Here is an 18,245-nt window from a genome sequence, read left to right as displayed (position 1 = left end):
CTGCTGGTGAGGTAAGCGCGTGATCCCTCATTACCCATAAGCCCCGTCCAGAACTCATACACAAATCGTACCTGAGATGAGTGGTCACTGTTTGCCCAGTCTGTAACAAAGTAACAATGGACGTCAACATGAACTTGCGACAGAAGCATCACTCGTTCTCCGAGTGGTGGCGACCCATGTGTTTGCTTTAACATGGCACTCGATCTTCCTCGTCTGATACTATACATTTTGTTTTACTGTCACGCTTGCGCACAATCAGCAATAAAATACAAATAACAAACAAAATACAAACCAACAACAACAAAAACAAGAACAATATGGCTACTTTCAATTGGAACTTTAGATGGGAATGGTTTGCTTTCTTCATCTTGATCAGTCTGCCTAAGACGACCACCTGTCTTATACGGCCACTTTTCTCCTTGACAATTGGTGGCCGTCTTACACAGGTTTCACTGTATACAGTGGAATGTGGATTCAACATACTTAAATTCAACGACAGGAGACAGGTCCCTCGGGGGGGGGGGTTATTCATTAAAATTAAAATAAATAACTCGGATTCAACAAACACAAAAATGAGTGAACTTGGATTCAACGAAGTTGCAATAAACGTTGTCTACTTTATTCCAAGAGACCATTGATCGCACTTGCGCAGTGGATCATTAGATGCTTAGCCTAACCCATTGTGTACAGCATCTTATGCATCCTGTCAGAAGCCTTCTTTCACACCAACACGTGCGTTCACATAAGACATGACATGTAAGAGAGGTCGGTCGGGTGGCTGTTAGTGGGTAGGTTGGGGGAGGGGAGGTTTGCAGAAGCGTTTCGGGCGTCGAACATCGGCAAAGATAGAGACGCGTCACAATCATACACGGACGATATAGCAATCATACGATAAAACGTTAGGTGTAACAACAAAATTGTACAAAATTTGGACGATTGTACAATGGTTTGGAGACTCAGTCTAGAAATCAAGCCTTGCTTAATATTTTCCGTGCGATCACTGTCACGCTTGAGGGTGACGCGCTGTGACGTAGATTCACTTTGAAATTTGCCACTGCACAGAACTAAACTCAGGACTCAAAATTTTTAAAATAATTATCGTAGGTAAAGACTGATTTCATATTCGGAATCAGCGCCTCAAAATAAGCAAAGTTGCTTGCGAAGAACCTGATTTGGCGCGTTATTATATATATTTTAGCAATTGTATTATTTAGTTGATCGTCAAGGGTGAAGCTGTGCATCAAGGTTACTTGGTGCGTTGCATATTTGCTGCAGTCAAGTCATAGCTTCCGGATCTACACACAACACGGTAGGCCTACAGTATGGCCACCCTTTTCTAAAGACAGTTAAGACACTGTTCTGCAAAATCAAAATGTACAGGGGAAAAGGGGGATGGGGGCTCTCGTGATCTAGAGGTACAGTGTTCACCTTTCATTCATTAGGTCCAGAGCTCGAAACCTTCACATAGAGAGCAGGCAAATTGCTGTCGTCGCAAAGAGACATGGTGGCATTATGACGAGGAATCTCCTTGGTCGAATGAAAACTGGACCATAGATTGAAACGAGTAAACAGACAACACAGTTCAATAAAATGGACTGTTCTCTCATACGATGAATCTGATACAATTTATCGTTGCGTGTAATCGGGGCTTGAATCTGATTACGTAACCGCAAACGAAATTACATGAAGTGGGACTGCTTTTGGGGTAGTGTGTGAAAGGGCTCTCAAGTTCTCAATTGCTAAATCCAGGACAGTCCGTGAAATTAGACAGTTGGCAAGCTTGCACCTTTTACTTTTTCCTCTATCCTCTCCCACAAAAGCGAAAGCAAGATGACGTATGAATCAACGTTAGTCAGAAGACATTCATTGTGTCAAGCGTGGTTCAGACCTCATGCATGCTGAAATTCCAAAACAAACAAGTCAGGAAGTCAGATGCAGGTATATCAAGATGTGACTTAAATGCCATACCATAAAAAGACTTCAAGTACTTGACACATTAGTCCTACAACTACCCATCAACAGAATTCAACTGCACAGTTTATGAAGTAAAAGTTGTTTCAGAAGAAATTTTGCCTCTACTTCTAGGGCAAACTGTGACACTACGTTTTGGGATCTTATTTGGGTTAAGTACAAATAGGGCAAACTGTGACACTACGTTTTGTGATCTTATTTGGGTTAAGTACAAGAGAAGCACATCAGCATGATAACAGCCATTTTGTGCAAGAAAAAAACAAACAAGACAGACAAGAACAACAGGGGGAAAGAAAAGAAGAAGGACCTACCAGTGGCGCCCTCCAACCATCCGCTTGGGGTCTTAGATGTTAACCACTGTAAACCATATTTAACCTTCGTATCGCTATTATTTGGTATAGTAATACCTCAAAGTTGTAAATATACTTTAGTAGCCTACTACTACTAGTCCACTTTCTATGAAGTGACTTACAAAATGGCAAGATAAAAGCCTCTACAAACCAGGCTAAAAGCTAACAAAATCAGTTGCTGTACTGTTTAGCTTGTCAATACTTTTCCAAAATCTTGATACTAGTACTATGTTAAAAAGTGGAATGATTATTTTGGGCTAATCCAGCTTATTCTGAAAAGCAACTAATGATCTCTAGAAGAAGAGCTGCTCATTAGGAGCATGAAATTAAATACAAAGATGGAAAATACAAAAGGGAAATGATTAGTAAACGTCATGAAAGACCCACAGTGATCCCCAACAAAGAACCAACAGCAGGACAGATATTGACTGCTGATTGGAAGCATCCGTTATATATGTCAATTTCCAAAACTTGCAGTCTTACACTACTACTAAGCAGCTGATGCGGTGTCCATTCCTACTCTTTTCATTATAATTTTCAAGGGATTCTCTTCCTTTTCCTTGCACAACATCTTTCTCCTCATACAAATGTTGTTTTTTCAAAGGACCGAACAGACAAATCATTTACAGTAGCAGCTTAGAAACGGAAACAAAACTAATAACTTAGTAACTAAGACTCCAGCAAAATTATAAAAACAGAAAAAAGAAGACAAGTGACAAATCAAGTAGAGCTGTAGGCGATGACATAGTGCTGTTTTATTTCACATGTATATATATCCTTTGACAGTAATAACACACAACTTAAAATACAACAAACCCATCACAATTTACAATTACAAACAAATTTGAAGCTAAATGTGCACAAATCAGGGATTCATTGACAGGGAGTACTTAAAAGTTAAATGGAATGGCCAAATGAATTTTTTTTAAACAAGTAAGTAGACAAAATGGTAATGTACTGTAAATCAGATAGATCTCAGATACTGGGGAAGAGAACTTCAATGATTGAAGAACACAAGCTCCACTAAATTTTAATGCTTATTATTAATTAAATGGATATCCAAAAACAAAATTTGCGACAAAACAAAGTGTAGATAAGAGACAAGATATTGATGATCAGTTAGAACAAAGAAAGGACACATCAAAATCTGAGCCCACTTTTATTGCTTTGACTAGGCTTAGAAACAATATATTTGTTTGCATTATGCTTCACATGCAAATAGAGGAAAAGGAAAGGAAGGGGGAGCAACAAAGTGAATGACTGGGGTGGGGGGGGGGGAAAGAGAGAGAGAGAGAGGGGAGAGAGAGAGAGAGAGAGAGAGAGAGGGAGGGAGAGAGAGAGAGAGAGAGAGAGAGAGAGAGAATCTTTCAGAAAAGATCCTGTAGCATATTCACATATTATAAAGTCTCACTTCACATATTATAAAGTCTCACTTCCTACACATGCTCAATTATAATTCAAAACTTCAAAACTCTGTACCAGAGTCACTGAGAAAGGAGCTACAGTTATGTTCTGTTCTTAAACGGCAACCGAAAGAGGCTTATTTTTCTCAAAATAACACGAGTCGATCTTCAGTTTTCAAAAAGATTTTAAAAGTTTGGAATGGTTGCACTCCATTTAACCACCAAACAGAATCGACCTCATGTTGTCAGTACACAGACATATTAATCTACTACATCTCACCATTCACCAAGGAGTGAGAAACAGTGAAGGGAGACATATTCCAGAAGATCATATTTTCAACATGACTCGTGCCTTTATTGAAGTATGTACAAATATCTAAAAATCTTAATCTTTGGTCAGCACCAAACTGTGTACTATTATACATATATATTAAAGAAAAATATATGTACATTATATTTTTGCTAAAAAATATATTTTAAAAAAAATCAATTAACTTATGGGTGATGAAATGCTAGTTCTATGTGTCAGAAATATTGTGAGAGAACCTCTCACAAAATAAGAGTTCATCATGAGTATTCATGCCTAAACAGTACACTTTATGTGTAATTTATACTCACACATACGCAACCCCCCCCCCCGAAAAAAAGTTCCAATCAACACACTTCAGTTTACCAGTACTCCATCTTTTAGAAAAATTAGATAACCTGGATAACAACCCTAATCCAAAGAAATGCCTCCCACAAAGGTTTTTGAACAACTACTAAATTCAAGACAATGTCATTTCTATTTCATGAATTTTGCTTTATTTCAAGTTATCATGTTAAGAAACAACATAATCAATGAAAGAACAGTTGAACAAAAGATTCATAAGGACATCTTGGCATTACTTTCAGAGGCTGTAATTTCTGTTGAACTGTTTTTTATAAGTTATATTCAGAAACAAAAAAGGAAAGTTGAGTCATAATGAGGAATCACATGGAAATTTAGACAAATTAAAGAAATTAACTCATGCACAAAATTAAAATGTAAAATGTATGGACAACTTCCTGTTGAAGCACTACGGATCATAGCCCATCCAAAAAAAATAAAAAAATGAATCAGTTCAAGTAACAATGGACTGAGATTTCTCAAAAAGTTTTCCACTCACAACTTATTTTCTGGCAGCATCCACTCACAATAACCATGCACAAACATGAAAATAGCCATTTGTCTCCTAACAACCAATGAAATAAACAGGAACTGACACCAGTAATGACAATTTTAATTTCATTTGAAAATTAAACAAGTGTTACGAACACACACCTTAATAATGTTATACAGAGCAACTGAAATGTCGCATCTTAATGGAAAGAAAAGACAGGTACACATGCTCATCAAATATAGTACACATCATTGATAAACACAGAAAACTGAAAAACCCTTTCGCAGAGTCTAGTAAATAGCAGAAAGAAAAGTGTAGTAGGAATACCTGAGACGGGATGAACACAGCAATCTATCGTTTTTGGGGGGGCTTCACTACCACTAACATTATGAACTGTCTTTTTATTTTATTAATTCTCCAAAATCTGAATATAACTCTAAATGAAAAATAGGAAACAGCATGGCACAAACTGCTCGAGCGAATTCAGACTTCCCCTTCAGGTTGATATTCTTTTTCTCCTCTGAGCGAGCAACACCGAAAGCCAACAACAAGTATACACATATTATGTACACATTTGGCTTCTGTCAGCAGCTTATATAAATATTCTAAACAACTTTAAGGAAAAAGAAAACCAGAAAAAAAAGGAAAGATATAGAGGAGGGGGATAATCTTTGTTCCCATTTCATGGAGTCTTGTCTGAGTATCACTTTTCCAAAATGTGTTAATACTTTTGTTCCACAGACACATTTCCTTACATCTCAGCCAGGGTAGAGCATAAGCAGTTGTCTGTGAAGGTTTGGGTCACCACAGTACGAAGTCACAGAGCCCACACCAGTCTCTCAGAGTATAACGCAACATTGATTTGTCTTTTTCGCCTGTCAACAAAAAACAAAATCAATCAATTGAATGAGAAATCTTGAAACATATTCTTTTGTTCTCATACAATCTTCAAAATCCATCACATTTGTCTTCATTTCTAGGCAACAATCCTGATCAAAGACAGCGGTCTCTGCCCAACGGCAGTCATTGGATGGGGCTGTCAACAAGCACCCTTTTTGAACCAAAAGCCTCATGACATGATCTCATTCAAAATCTGAATGATTCTCATGACATCTTTTAATCGTCTCTCAATTACTTCCGACCTAATCATTTCCCTTTCCTTTAAAAAAAAAAAAGCACCAAGAACATGTTTCAGTCATGCTCTCCTTTTCAGACTAGACTCCATTTCAAATATTTTTTTGGTCACTGTCCAGCCCTACACAAAGAACATTATCAAACTTTTCATATCACACCACCAAAAAGAGCTTGCTGTTTAAAAATACCATTACATTCTCCGTCATAAAACCTTGACACATAAGGCGTCAACAGAGCTACAAAAAAATACAACATCACTTTCATTTCAGGTTGGCATTGAAGAGCGAAGGACAAAACGTCTGTGATATCATTCACCAATATCTAGACCTTTGAGAGATTTTCACCATGGCCCACTTTTGTAGTTGGTAGCTATTGTCAAAAATGAATCTTGCAATGAGAGGAAAAAAGATCCTGCCTCTATCCATGAGAATTACAAAGTAAAGAATTCTTCATAATAAACAGAATCATATATACAACTGAGCTGAGCTTGCTTCCATAAATCATGCAATTTATAAGGCAAAGACTACTAAACCTATTCAAATCACAGAATCTGCAACCTCTACAAAAAGAAAATGCCGGCCTTTTTTTTCTTTTCGTGAATCTTTTGCAAATATGGTTTTTTTTTAAAAACCCATAAATCTTTTCATGTGCATATTCAGACATTCCTGCTCTTATGGCCACTTATATAAGACAATCACTTGTACCAATGGCTACTTCCTATTATGTCATAACATTTTGTCACATTATAATGACAAGCTAATTTGTCCACCTGTCTAAGACATTTTTCTCCAACAGGCAGTGAAGGCTGTCAACAAAATAACTTTAATATCCTATGAAATATAATCAAGCTACCAAAAAACCACCACTCACCGTTTTATAGAAGGTTTTTGATTGCATGCTGAGTCCCTCCGATTTTTCCACCAGGTCATCCAGCTTTTCCCCTCTCTCTAACACAGCCTCAATTGTGTTGTGCTGGAAGAAAACAAACGAAGAAGGGATTGCTTATTTTTCCTCACAATCAATAAATGTGAGGCAGCATGGTGAAATTGGGCACTCGTCAAAATACAGAAACTGGAGAAACGCAATTTTCCAACAGTTTGGAAATTTTTATCAAATATTTATTTTTTGGCTCAACCTCTTTTAAGTCCATACAAAACCACATTTTTGGGTGAATCATACTAAAAAAACATTGATTAAAGTAACAAAAAATGTCATTTTTCTGCTTTCAAGGACTCTTTAGCTCTTGGAGTTACCAAATTTTGGCGGCCATTTTCTCCTTAATTTCACCACTGAAACCAGGCGACCTCACGTCCTTCAATCGCAAATATCTTGAGTTCTATTTAAGATACATGGAATTTATTTCATCTGAAGCAAGGCAAATAAATCAGCTTTTAGATAATACCAATAACTCCACATGCCTAAAACTTAATGAGCGCCTGATTCCACTGCGTCGTGACACAAATATGCATCCTTATGCAAGAATTTTACACCACTTTCAAAGAGATTGAAAGAACTAGGCTATTTAAAGCAAAGGGTGGCAAAGAGGATGAGACTAAAATGACATTATCATGCCTTTTGTTAAAGAATTTGCAGTAAAAGAAAGGATAAAAAAGAGGACATTAAAAACTTTGGAACTGATAATCACAATTTTTCTTCAAAAGTAAAACTTTAAAATATTGTCAATGTTTCCCAAAAAATAATATAAATATTTTTAACAGACTAAACAATCAAATTCCATAACTTATGAACAAAAATAAACTGAAAATCAATACTTGTAATCAAACCAAATGCAAAGCAGCATGATGAAATCAGGCGCTCGTCAAAATGATGAAAGTCAAGAAATATGCATTTTTCCGCAGGTTTCGGAATTTTTATCAAATTTTTGTTTTTTGGATCTAAACCTTTCATGCCCATTAAAGAACACATTTCTGTGTCCCTTTTACTGAAAAACGTTGATTAAAGGCAGAAATTTTTTTGGGTCAGTTCCCACCGACTCTCAAGCTAAAGAAATAACTCAACTGTGGCGGCCATTTTCTTGCTAATTTTACCTCTGAAACCAGGCGACCCCACCTCCTTCAATCGCCAATTTCTTGACTTGTATCCAACATAAATGGATATTTTTACATTAAAAGCAAGGCAAATGGACGGGCTTTAAGATGATGCCAATAACTCCATATGTCCCAAAATTGACTAGGGCCTCATTCCACCGCATCGTGACACATTATATTAACATCTTCAAAGCTAAGAGACATCAATGGCTTGTTAATTCAGATTAGCAGCCTCATTTCACAATATTTATACTTTTGCCTTCATTCAGCTGCCTTGAAACACAGTTGTCATCTTTTAACTCATCAAACTTGACTTTGCCACACCTGGCATACAAAGTTGCAAATAAAAAAATAATGAAATTGAAAACGGCAAAAAGAGGAACGATGAAACACCAACACAATGCCACTTACCAAAATAATCTTGGTCTCATCCAACTCTGACTGAATCTTCGTCATCGCATCAGCCTCTTTTGGATTCTATTGTGAGGGTAAAAAACAGCATCATGTAAGGTTATAAACATAAAGCGTTAGAAGTACCATTCACAACACAGAGTGAAGAAACATCACAAAAGCTCAATTGGAAAAGAACTGGATATCATAAGCCGATAAAATTGGTGAAAAACAAAATATGACATGAGTAGGCACTTACTGCATACCTTTTAAAAAATGTTTTGCACACTACTTGAATTTTCGATTTTCAAAAAATCCTCCTACTCAAGTTGTTCATAAAAATGCATTAGAGCCCAATAAAAGAATTTGTATTGCTTACTAATATTCATCACTTTCACAAGAATTCAGACAGAGCCTGCTATATTATGTTACATCTGTGCGTACTGGTAAAGCATACAAACTATGATCCAAGAGTATAAAGCATGCATGCAATGTTTTCTTTGAATTCGCCTTCTCTGCAACACGACACTGGAGTGCACTTAAAAGTGAGATGGCCAAAAACAAGTATACATCTTGGTGTAGGTCAGACAACATACATAATGCTTCACTACCCTAGAATTACAAAGTTATATCTGCTCTAGTCTTGAGAATACGATTTGATAGAGCAGATAGAACATTTGGTTCCTGACCTCAAGGGCTTAGTAACTCAATACGGCCAAAACTGTCAGGCAGAACTTTGAAATTCTAAGTTAGCAACTTAGCAACTGAAATCATGAATTCATAACATTCGTGAAAAACGAAATGGGCAAAAGCAAAAAATGTAAAGAGCCTGCCAAAAAAATTTAAAAAGAAACCTCTGTGCAGTATATCTAGGGAGCAAAACTGACCAACAAATAACAATAAAGAATCAAGTCAGCTGACTGATAAACTGACCATCACCATTGTCCATTGAGTTATTCATTACCTAACAAAAACATTATCTCAAAAGTAATGTCATGCTTTCTCACATTTAAAAAATGAAGTCATCCATTTCAATAGTAAGAATTTTAAATCGATACTGTGAATGCACCACATCCAGAATAAACATTGAACATAAAACACTATGTCTCACTGACTTACCTGAAATTTCTGTAAGTACTCTTGTAGCTCAGGATAGACCACATCACTGTTGGACACAAGAAAGAAAGAAAAATGAACAAAGATCTAGAACGGGAAAAGACAAAGCACCCCGCCCCCCTCCCGCGTCCAACCCTTTCATGTGTTCTACAAAAAAATTAAACAGCAAATTGTAAACTATGCCAGAACAAAGATCAAATCAAACAAAGGGCTTTGGCAAAAGAAGTGAGTGTCTCACCTCAGGGCCAATGAGGCTGCACCAGATTTTTCCTACACACAAAAAATCAAAATGCACACTTCAATATCCCATAACTTAATAAAGCTATTGAAGAACATTTTCAACATGAACTGGGGGAAACATATTCCAATTTGTTCAACTGCTTACAATCATAGCAAAAAGAGAAAAACACTTTAAAAAACAAGGTGATGTCATTAATAATGGAAGGACAACTAAGCCCAGAAAACCCGAACATATCAAACTCCAAACGCTTTGCTGTATCAGCAGAAGAATAATGATTAACAATATGTTTTAATGTTTTAATAAGTCAATATAGTGTAAAGCGCATAGAGCCTGCTGTTGAGGGGGGATTTGCACTATACAAATGCTATCTATTATTATTATTATTAAGTTTTAAAAAAGAGGGGGGGGGGGGGGTAGAGAGTCTCAGGGTGTCTTACTTTTCTTTCACCGATGACCAGTTTGTCTTGGGACACTTCTGAGGAAACTCATCTAGAACCTGAAATCAAAACAAAAGTGAAATCTGTAAAGTATGAAAAAGGCAATAAAAATACAAATTGCAAGAGTACCAATAGTTTCTATGATGTCACATTAAACACGGTGACCCACATAGAGAAATGATCAAAGGTCAAAGGGCCAGGACTCATACTACTTTCACATATGATAAGAAAGAAATCTTCAGACATGGTCATTGAACTCATTACTGAAAAGAAAAGCTGTTTGTTTGATGCCAGTCAGATAAATCTGCAGAGTACCAGCATAGCTCAACGTCAGAGCCTGCATTCAAAGAGTTGACAAGATTATTTAAAAAGTTTGGCGTCTGATTGATAGGGTTCTTCACCTTCCAAAATCAATCATTCACGAAAATGCCTTACAGCAGCTGGGTTATCATTAAGTGTGGACTTGCAGGCCCCAAAACAGCACCAAAAAAGACTTGGACATTTGAACATGGGCACTTTGCTCAAATACAGGATCTGCCAACAACTCAATGTCAAAAATAAAATTTTTCCTCAGGATCCTTTCAAAATATAGGAGTTGGGGGATGAAAACCAGATCAGGTCAGCTATACAGACTGGAACATATTGTTACATCCTTCATACAGTCCTGGCCTTGCACCATCACAAATATGTCTTTTCGAGCCCCTAAGGTGATATGTAGCTGGAAAAAGGTTGACTACATTCTCTTGACCAGACTGTTTACAGAGGCAATATATGTGAGTGTGCCTGGTGAAAGGTATCAAATGATGCATTTTGAAGAATCCCGGGGTTATTTTGCATTTTCATGTACAGGGATCATTTCTGAACAATATGCATTTTGAATTTTTAAAATATCTTCAGTAGTTTTTGAGATATGGGTGATTTTGTAAGGCAGGTTACAGAAACAAAGTTTTGAGAAAAACAGCTTTAAAGTTTCCCCTTCGTTTTTGCTTCAAATAGATAGATCTACGCTTCGAGACGACCGTACAACACATTCGCTACTCACTAACCAACTTTAAAAAGCAGGTAAGATAAAAGAACAGCTTCAAAATGTTTATAGTATGTCTTCAAAAAACAAATTCGCCACCACCTTGAGCAAGAATTTTCAAGAAATTAGATCTAGGTTTGCACAGGGAAGAAATATGCGATACAAGTTTGCTCTCCAAAAAAAAACAAAAGGGTGTGGAGCGCAGAGCTCCGCTTCGTTTACATGTTCTAGATATTCAGGCACACTACTCGCCATTAGAGAGGGGAGAGAATGACCTAAATTTTGGTTAACATTGTGATTGGGTCGACTTTATGAATGGACAAGAGAAACCATCTGCAGTGAGTAGTCAGAAAACCAATTAGCTCACACATTTTTCGGGATTATGCAATACCCCTGTTATAAAACAACTTTGAAAGTGTATTTTAAGGTAAAAGAAACCCAAGCCCTTGTACATTAAGAATCCATTTTTAATGAAAGTTAGTTTTTGTCAAAAATTCTATTTTTGATCTTTGAAGCCTGATATCTCGGTTCGAGCAAATGAGTCTTTTCGTACCTTTCACCAGGTAGGCTCACATATTCTCAGAATTGCAAATAACAAAAATGCATCAATCTTTTGGGGGAGCATTTTGAGAAAGTAAAGTAGCAGAATGGTGTTACAGCGTGTCCACTTTTGTACGATCATGGTTGAAATAAGATAAAATGAAATCGCTTTGTTTAATCTTGTCAGATCTTTGTATACAGCTCTAAAAGTTGGATGACCAACAGAAACTAAAAGCCCATTTATAAAGGTCACTGTAAACTAAGGTTCCGACATGTTGTATTTGATAAAAGTCTAAAGCGAATCAATAAAATAATAGGGAATTTAATAAAAGCTGGCATATTTTCCTCAACACCATACTCTAAAAAATACAATTCAAGAGACAGGGTGAGTAATTTTCGAGACTCACATGGATGGAGCTCATGGAAACGTCTAGACAGGGGAGGGGGAGTGAAATTTGCAAGCTTACATTAAAGTGAGGGTGAGGGAGCAGGATTGTGTAGCTGTTTCTAAATGAGCAGTTTTCCAGTAAGATTACAGGAAGTCATTTATTTCAGTGAACCTGTATAAGCATCCAAAGAGCGGTTTTTAATATAGGACCCAAAGAGAAAAATATTTTTATTACTGGATCAATATTTTTTTTATCAAGTCTTTTTGTTAGGTCGCTGGTCTGCAGAAGTGCCATGTAAAGTTTCATGGGCATAGGTAAGTTAATAAATGAGCTAAAAAATGTTTTACGCTGTCAGACAGAACTGAACAAGCTACAGTACATAATGTGCATGTTTTTCTCAGATCCATATATAAAATTGCCAACTCACTGGTCATTTTCACTTTACTTTCCAAACAGCCGCAGCACCTGATAAAACAACTTTCCATGTGCCGAAATCAAACTCATATTTTAACTGAAGAGCCTCCTAACGATTGCACCAAAATGCAAACTGTGACAACTAAATGTACTCAAAATATCTCAATTGAAACTTGAGAAAAACAAAGCTTCTCTTCTATCTAACAAATCACAACAATTTATCAGACATCACCAAGCCTCAGCATACCTTATTGATGAGTGTGTGTGCAACTCTCTGCGGGTACTCATGATCTCCTATGACAACCCCAGACAGGTTATCACTGCGTACATACACATGGCATATATATTCTGAAAAAGAAACGCATGGAAAATCAACATATGAATTGTTTAGAATATCAACAATAAAAAATAAAAAAACCAAAGCGATGGAAGTATAAAAATATAAAATACGGTTGAACCTGCCATGACGTAGGCTCTTCCATGTCAAGTGATTCATTAAATTTAATGCCGAAGTCCTTAGAAACATTTTCAGGGTCCCCCCCCTGCATTTTTTTCTTTATGTGAGGCAGCATGGTCAAATCAGGCATCTGTCAAAATAATGAAAGTAAAGAAACTGGCATCTTTGTGGTGGTTTGGCAATTTTTATAGAAATTTTGTTTTTTAGCTCAACACATTTTTTGTCCATTTAAGAACCCATTTCTGCATGAATTTGACCGAAAAATGTTGATTTAAGGAACAAAAATGTAAATTGTCAGTTTCCATGGACTCTTAGGCTATGTAAATGACCAACTTGTGGTCTCATAGGCTATGTAAATGACCAAATTGTGGTGGCCATGTTCTCATTAATTTTACCTCTGAAATCAGGCGACCCTCACAACCTTCAGTAGCAAATACCTTGACTTGTATTCAAGATAAATGGGTGTTTCTTTCATAGAAAGCAAGACAAGTGAGCAAGCTTTAAGGTGACACCATTAACTGTACATACCCCAAAATTGACTAGAGCCTGAGTCCGCCGTGTCGCAACAGATACAATTTAACAGTGTAAAACGGTCACCTGTCCAACATGGCCGCTGCCACCTTATTTTTATCAACCCGCGGTCAAATTCACTTGGCCAGGGCAACCAAGCGTGGTCACTCATTGCATGACGCTCTGTCGTCATAAATTCCGAATCCCCCCCACCCCCAACGCTGTGGACGGGCCGCCATGATTTATTCACCTGTCGTTATTGTTAGTCCCTCCAATGAATGTTTACTCAAGTTGACCAATGGCTAGGGGTAAAAATATATTTTCAACTGCTGGTGAAGAAAGCGCGATCCGTCATAACCTATAAGCCCCTCCCGCAACTCATGCACAAATTGTAGGTGAGGTGAGGTGACTTGTCACTGTTTTGTTTACCATATCTGCAACAAAGTGTTACAAAGTAATAATGGCTGTTAACTTGAACTTGTGATAGGAGCATCGCTCGTTCTCCAGGTGGTGGCGACCCGAGTGTTTGTTTTACCATGGCACTCGGTCTTCATTGTCTCACATGTTATTTCGTTTATTTAACCCTTGCACAAAATCAGCAACAGAAAGAAAGCCAACCAAAAAACAAACCAACAAAACAACAACACAAAAAAAAACCCCTTCTTACACCACCCAGCCCCTTTTTCAAAAGAAAACAAAAACCCTTTTGAATTACCCTTATGGGAGCCTAAAACCTGAGATCAGCCCGAGTTTGGACATCAGAAGAGAATGATTTGCTTTCTTCATTTTGATCAGTCCTGCCTGAGACGGCCACCTGTGTTATACAGCCACTTTTTTCCTTGACAACGAATGGCCGTTCATGTTTGACTGTATATTCAAGCTCCGTAATACTGAATCAACAGTAAAACCTGTCATAGATTCTAGAACAAACAGAGTGCCACCAGTCAACTTTTATATAATCTAGGTACATAAGTTCACAGCACACTCTAAATGTTCAAAACTTGTACTAGGTTTATCTGAAATACACAATTACAGAATCATTCTCAGGTCTGAACAGCATCACACATTTCCATCTATGCTTATAATACAAAATGTCAGGAGTTTTCAATTGGTCGCTTTTAAGAACAAGGGGGCTATCCCGAAAAATGCTGTTTTGAGAAAATTGAAGGTAAAGTTTTTGGACACTTATTTAGTTTCTTTAAATAAAGACAAGGAGAATTTTCTCTATAACCAAACGAACATAAACACCAACTAAACCAAACTTCTCGAATAGGTAGGGCAATGCCCATTTCTGGTGTAGGTCAAGATTTCTGGAAACCCCCGAAATCTGGGTTAGCCTGCTTGTCCTTAAAAGCGAACAATTATTCTCATCATACAAGAAGACACTGCTGATGAATTCTATATTCACAATTTTCTGTAGTCTGATTTCAAACGACATGCAAGACACAGTGAGACACCTGAGGACAGACATTACCTTGTTCTTTCACTGATGCCCTAGATGCCGTAGCTGTTCTTTCGACCAGAATTTTACTGGTGAAGGACATGAACTCAGCAACACTGTTGGAAAGATAAACACATTGCATACCATTATTAAGAACACTTTCTTATAACTATAATTTGTCATTCTCCATATTGAATAACTTAAGCAAAGCTCCCTGTACTGTAGACCAAAATTAAAGTAAGATATTCTTCTGAATGAACTACACACTTACTATCTTCATCCTTAGTTTCAGTTTTAGTAGGAGTTGCAACACAAACAGGACACTTAACTTCCGAAAATTAGAGGTGTTGCAAGAGAATAACATTCAAAGAAAAGAGGGAGGAGAAATAAGGACGATACATAAGATAAGAAAGAGCAAACTAAACAAGAGCGCCAACCATCCGCCCACATCACTTTCTCCTCTTTTCATGTACACAAGCATCCACACACACACCTTCATATACATAGGAAATCACAAATTTACAAATCTCATCCACATTGAAAAAGAAATGCAAACGCTACTTACGTGGACCTTTGAAAATAACCAAACGAAGACAGTTCATTCTTCCACGTCAGTAATTTTCCTTTTCCTTCAGGTGTTTTAAGAAGGACTGCGATAGAATACAACTTCATTGCTGCTCTGTTGTAGATAAAAATAAGTCAAATGCATCAGAGGAGATGTACACATATATATATATATATATATATATATATATATATATATATATATATATATATATATATATATACATTTGGGATGAAAGCAGAAAATTTGAGGGCCTAGTATGAAATTTAAAATTTAAAAGAGCGTTATTTTCATGTTCTCAGCTAAACATACTTCCAAGGCAAAGAGTTTTGCAAAATGTAAGGAGTGGGAAAAATATGTTGTCACTGTAACCATACCACAACCAAAAAACAAATAGCCTATAAATTAAAACATATAACTAAACTATTTACATTTCAGAACAACTAACCACCTTAATAATATAATTTTATACAACAAACAATCATGAAAAAGACTGCCAATTAAAATTCAAGCACTGCAATCATTTTTAAGTTCATTAATGCTCATTTTTTAAACTCCCACCCTCCTCCCCCGATTTCTTATAAGAAGTGCAGCAGGCTATCGGAGTGATAGTATAAAATGACACATTATCGCAGTAGGCCGACAAGTGGACTGGCACCGATTCTTATTTTTGAATCCACAAATTGTTAACAGCTGAGAGGATTGGCTTCCAGGCATCACAGTAATAAAGATGGCCCAAATTGTTGGCAGTCAATATTATTGATAAAAGCCCTATTAAATAACAGTGAAACTCACATCCATCGAACATGGGCTCGATCGAAATCTGAAACTCACCTAAAGGAGGAATCCTGTCTTTGTAAAATTCATTATAATACAATAAGTTCAGTCAAACAAGGACTCACTAAAGTTGTTTGCCACGAGAACAGCCCCCCACTGAAGTGATTTAGCCCTCATTCTCTCCCAACAAACTTTATCTTCTTTTTTCCAAGGGCCGTAGACCATCCTGCACCGTAGATTATTTCATATTTATGCCTATCACTGTAGATTACAAACTGTCTATCATTGACACACAGCCATCTTGTGGGTCCAATCAGAAGTCTACTTTCATAACAACATATGTGTTGCATATTTGCATGTCACAGACATATGTTTGAGTGTGGGCCCGGGTCAGAAGAGCAGCCGGTACACCTATATGTGGTGGTGATGGTGGGGGGTTAAAGTGTCAGGCATAGACCATCAACAGAGATTCATTGCAGATGTCGTGTCATAATTCTTGTTCCCCCCGGTTGCTGAACAGTGATAGACATAGATCAATGTGTACAAAATGAGTTGCAAACACATCTGTGGAATCAAACATCTGGTGGGTCTAGTCAAAACTGGTTCTAGCAGCTTTACCTATGGTGTAATCTGTCACTTGTTTGGTAAATAATAGCATCATGTGGCACAAGCGTGTGATTGTGCGAAATGTGTTTTAACACAGCATGCTCTTTGGCTGTCTTTTGTATATTTTGTAGCACTACAGCACTTAAAGTTACAACTTCATGCAACAGCATTGGCTTTGCCATGCATACTCAGCTGTACAGTGGCAAAGAGCTGGATGTCCATAACAATGAGGGACTTTCATGTCTTTTCAGAGTATTTGTAGACCTTTTCAACTGTTTGCTATGCTATGATTTTCCTTCATGTCTACTTTTTGCTTTGGCTTTCATATTTCCTATTGCCCACTTTCAACTTAAATATCTATAGCTTTCTTACATTATACAGATGACTCCACAAATTATGAAAGAAGAATAAACTGCAATGTTTCAGCAGCATCTTAGATACATTTTATAGCAATATTTGCGCATGAACAATCATGAAAAATGGAGTTCATTTTTCATCTTGACCTAATGGTCAACGTCAAAGACAATAAAAAATACAATTTTCAAGCACCAATCAGATTTCAAAAGTTGGTTCATTGTAGGGCCTACTTTCATAAAACGTATAGCTATGTATCTCTGAATGTTTGTCTTAATTTCTATGATTTTTGAAGATCTATTAATTATCTTCAAATAGCCTCCACACTATATTATAGGTGGTTGTAGTATCAACAGTTAGTGGGTTGCTAGTAAGCTCATGGCTAAGCAACTATTTAAACAACTAGGTGCACACAATCTGTCCAGGAAAATAGACAATGAGATACTTACAGTCAATTTCCCTCTAGGGTTTGATTGCTTGTCCTTGTTTTTCGGTCGTTAAATATTCTTCTCAGAAACAGCAACTAGACTTGAGGCCCTAATGCCTGAAAATAAACATTTTCTGTGATAACCAAAACAGTATTAAAATTTAATCTGAAAATAACCCCCCCCCCAAACAAAACAAAACAACAACCACAGTATAAATTTGAAAATAACACCAAAATACCCAACAAAAACAGTATAAATTTGAAACGAAGTGTATACAGACCCGGTAACCGGGAACAAAGTCACGAAGTATACAGACCCGGTAGGTGAACTCTTTTGTGATTTTGGGAAGTTTCAGCGCCCAGACCCGGTAGAAATCTAGAGAGTGTGTGCGTGAGTGTGTGTGTATGTGTATGTGTGTGTGTGTGAGAGAGAGAGAGAGAGAGAGAGAGAGAGAGAGAGAGAGAGAGAGAGAGAGAGAGAGAGAGAGAGAGAGAGAGAGAGAGAGAAA

At 37.0% G+C, this 18,245-nt stretch overlaps 1 protein-coding gene across 1 annotated transcript in view; it reads right to left on the bottom strand.

Annotated features, from left to right (window-relative positions):
- Window positions 1-4,505: 4,505 nt before the first annotated feature.
- LOC101853204 (synaptobrevin homolog YKT6) overlaps window positions 4,506-18,245 on the bottom strand; it is a 17,644-nt gene continuing 3,904 nt past the window's right edge. Inside the window, exons 2-10 of the mRNA XM_005089428.3 lie at window positions 17,759-17,853; window positions 15,573-15,686; window positions 15,041-15,123; window positions 12,847-12,947; window positions 10,233-10,291; window positions 9,558-9,603; window positions 8,460-8,525; window positions 6,871-6,972; window positions 4,506-5,741 (exon numbers count right to left, since the gene is read on the bottom strand). Of these exons, the coding sequence (XP_005089485.1) occupies window positions 5,706-5,741; window positions 6,871-6,972; window positions 8,460-8,525; window positions 9,558-9,603; window positions 10,233-10,291; window positions 12,847-12,947; window positions 15,041-15,123; window positions 15,573-15,679 (600 nt within the window). The 5' untranslated portion in view covers window positions 15,680-15,686; window positions 17,759-17,853 and the 3' untranslated portion in view covers window positions 4,506-5,705. The remainder of the gene's footprint in view (window positions 5,742-6,870; window positions 6,973-8,459; window positions 8,526-9,557; window positions 9,604-10,232; window positions 10,292-12,846; window positions 12,948-15,040; window positions 15,124-15,572; window positions 15,687-17,758; window positions 17,854-18,245) is intronic.

The sequence above is a fragment of the Aplysia californica genome, unplaced genomic scaffold (genome assembly GCF_000002075.1).
Source record: "Aplysia californica isolate F4 #8 unplaced genomic scaffold, AplCal3.0 scaffold00006, whole genome shotgun sequence".
NCBI classification, from domain to species: Eukaryota; Metazoa; Mollusca; class Gastropoda; order Aplysiida; family Aplysiidae; genus Aplysia; species Aplysia californica.
The sequence above is the reverse complement of the archived record's forward strand: the minus strand, read 5'-3'. Positions and strand labels throughout refer to the sequence as shown.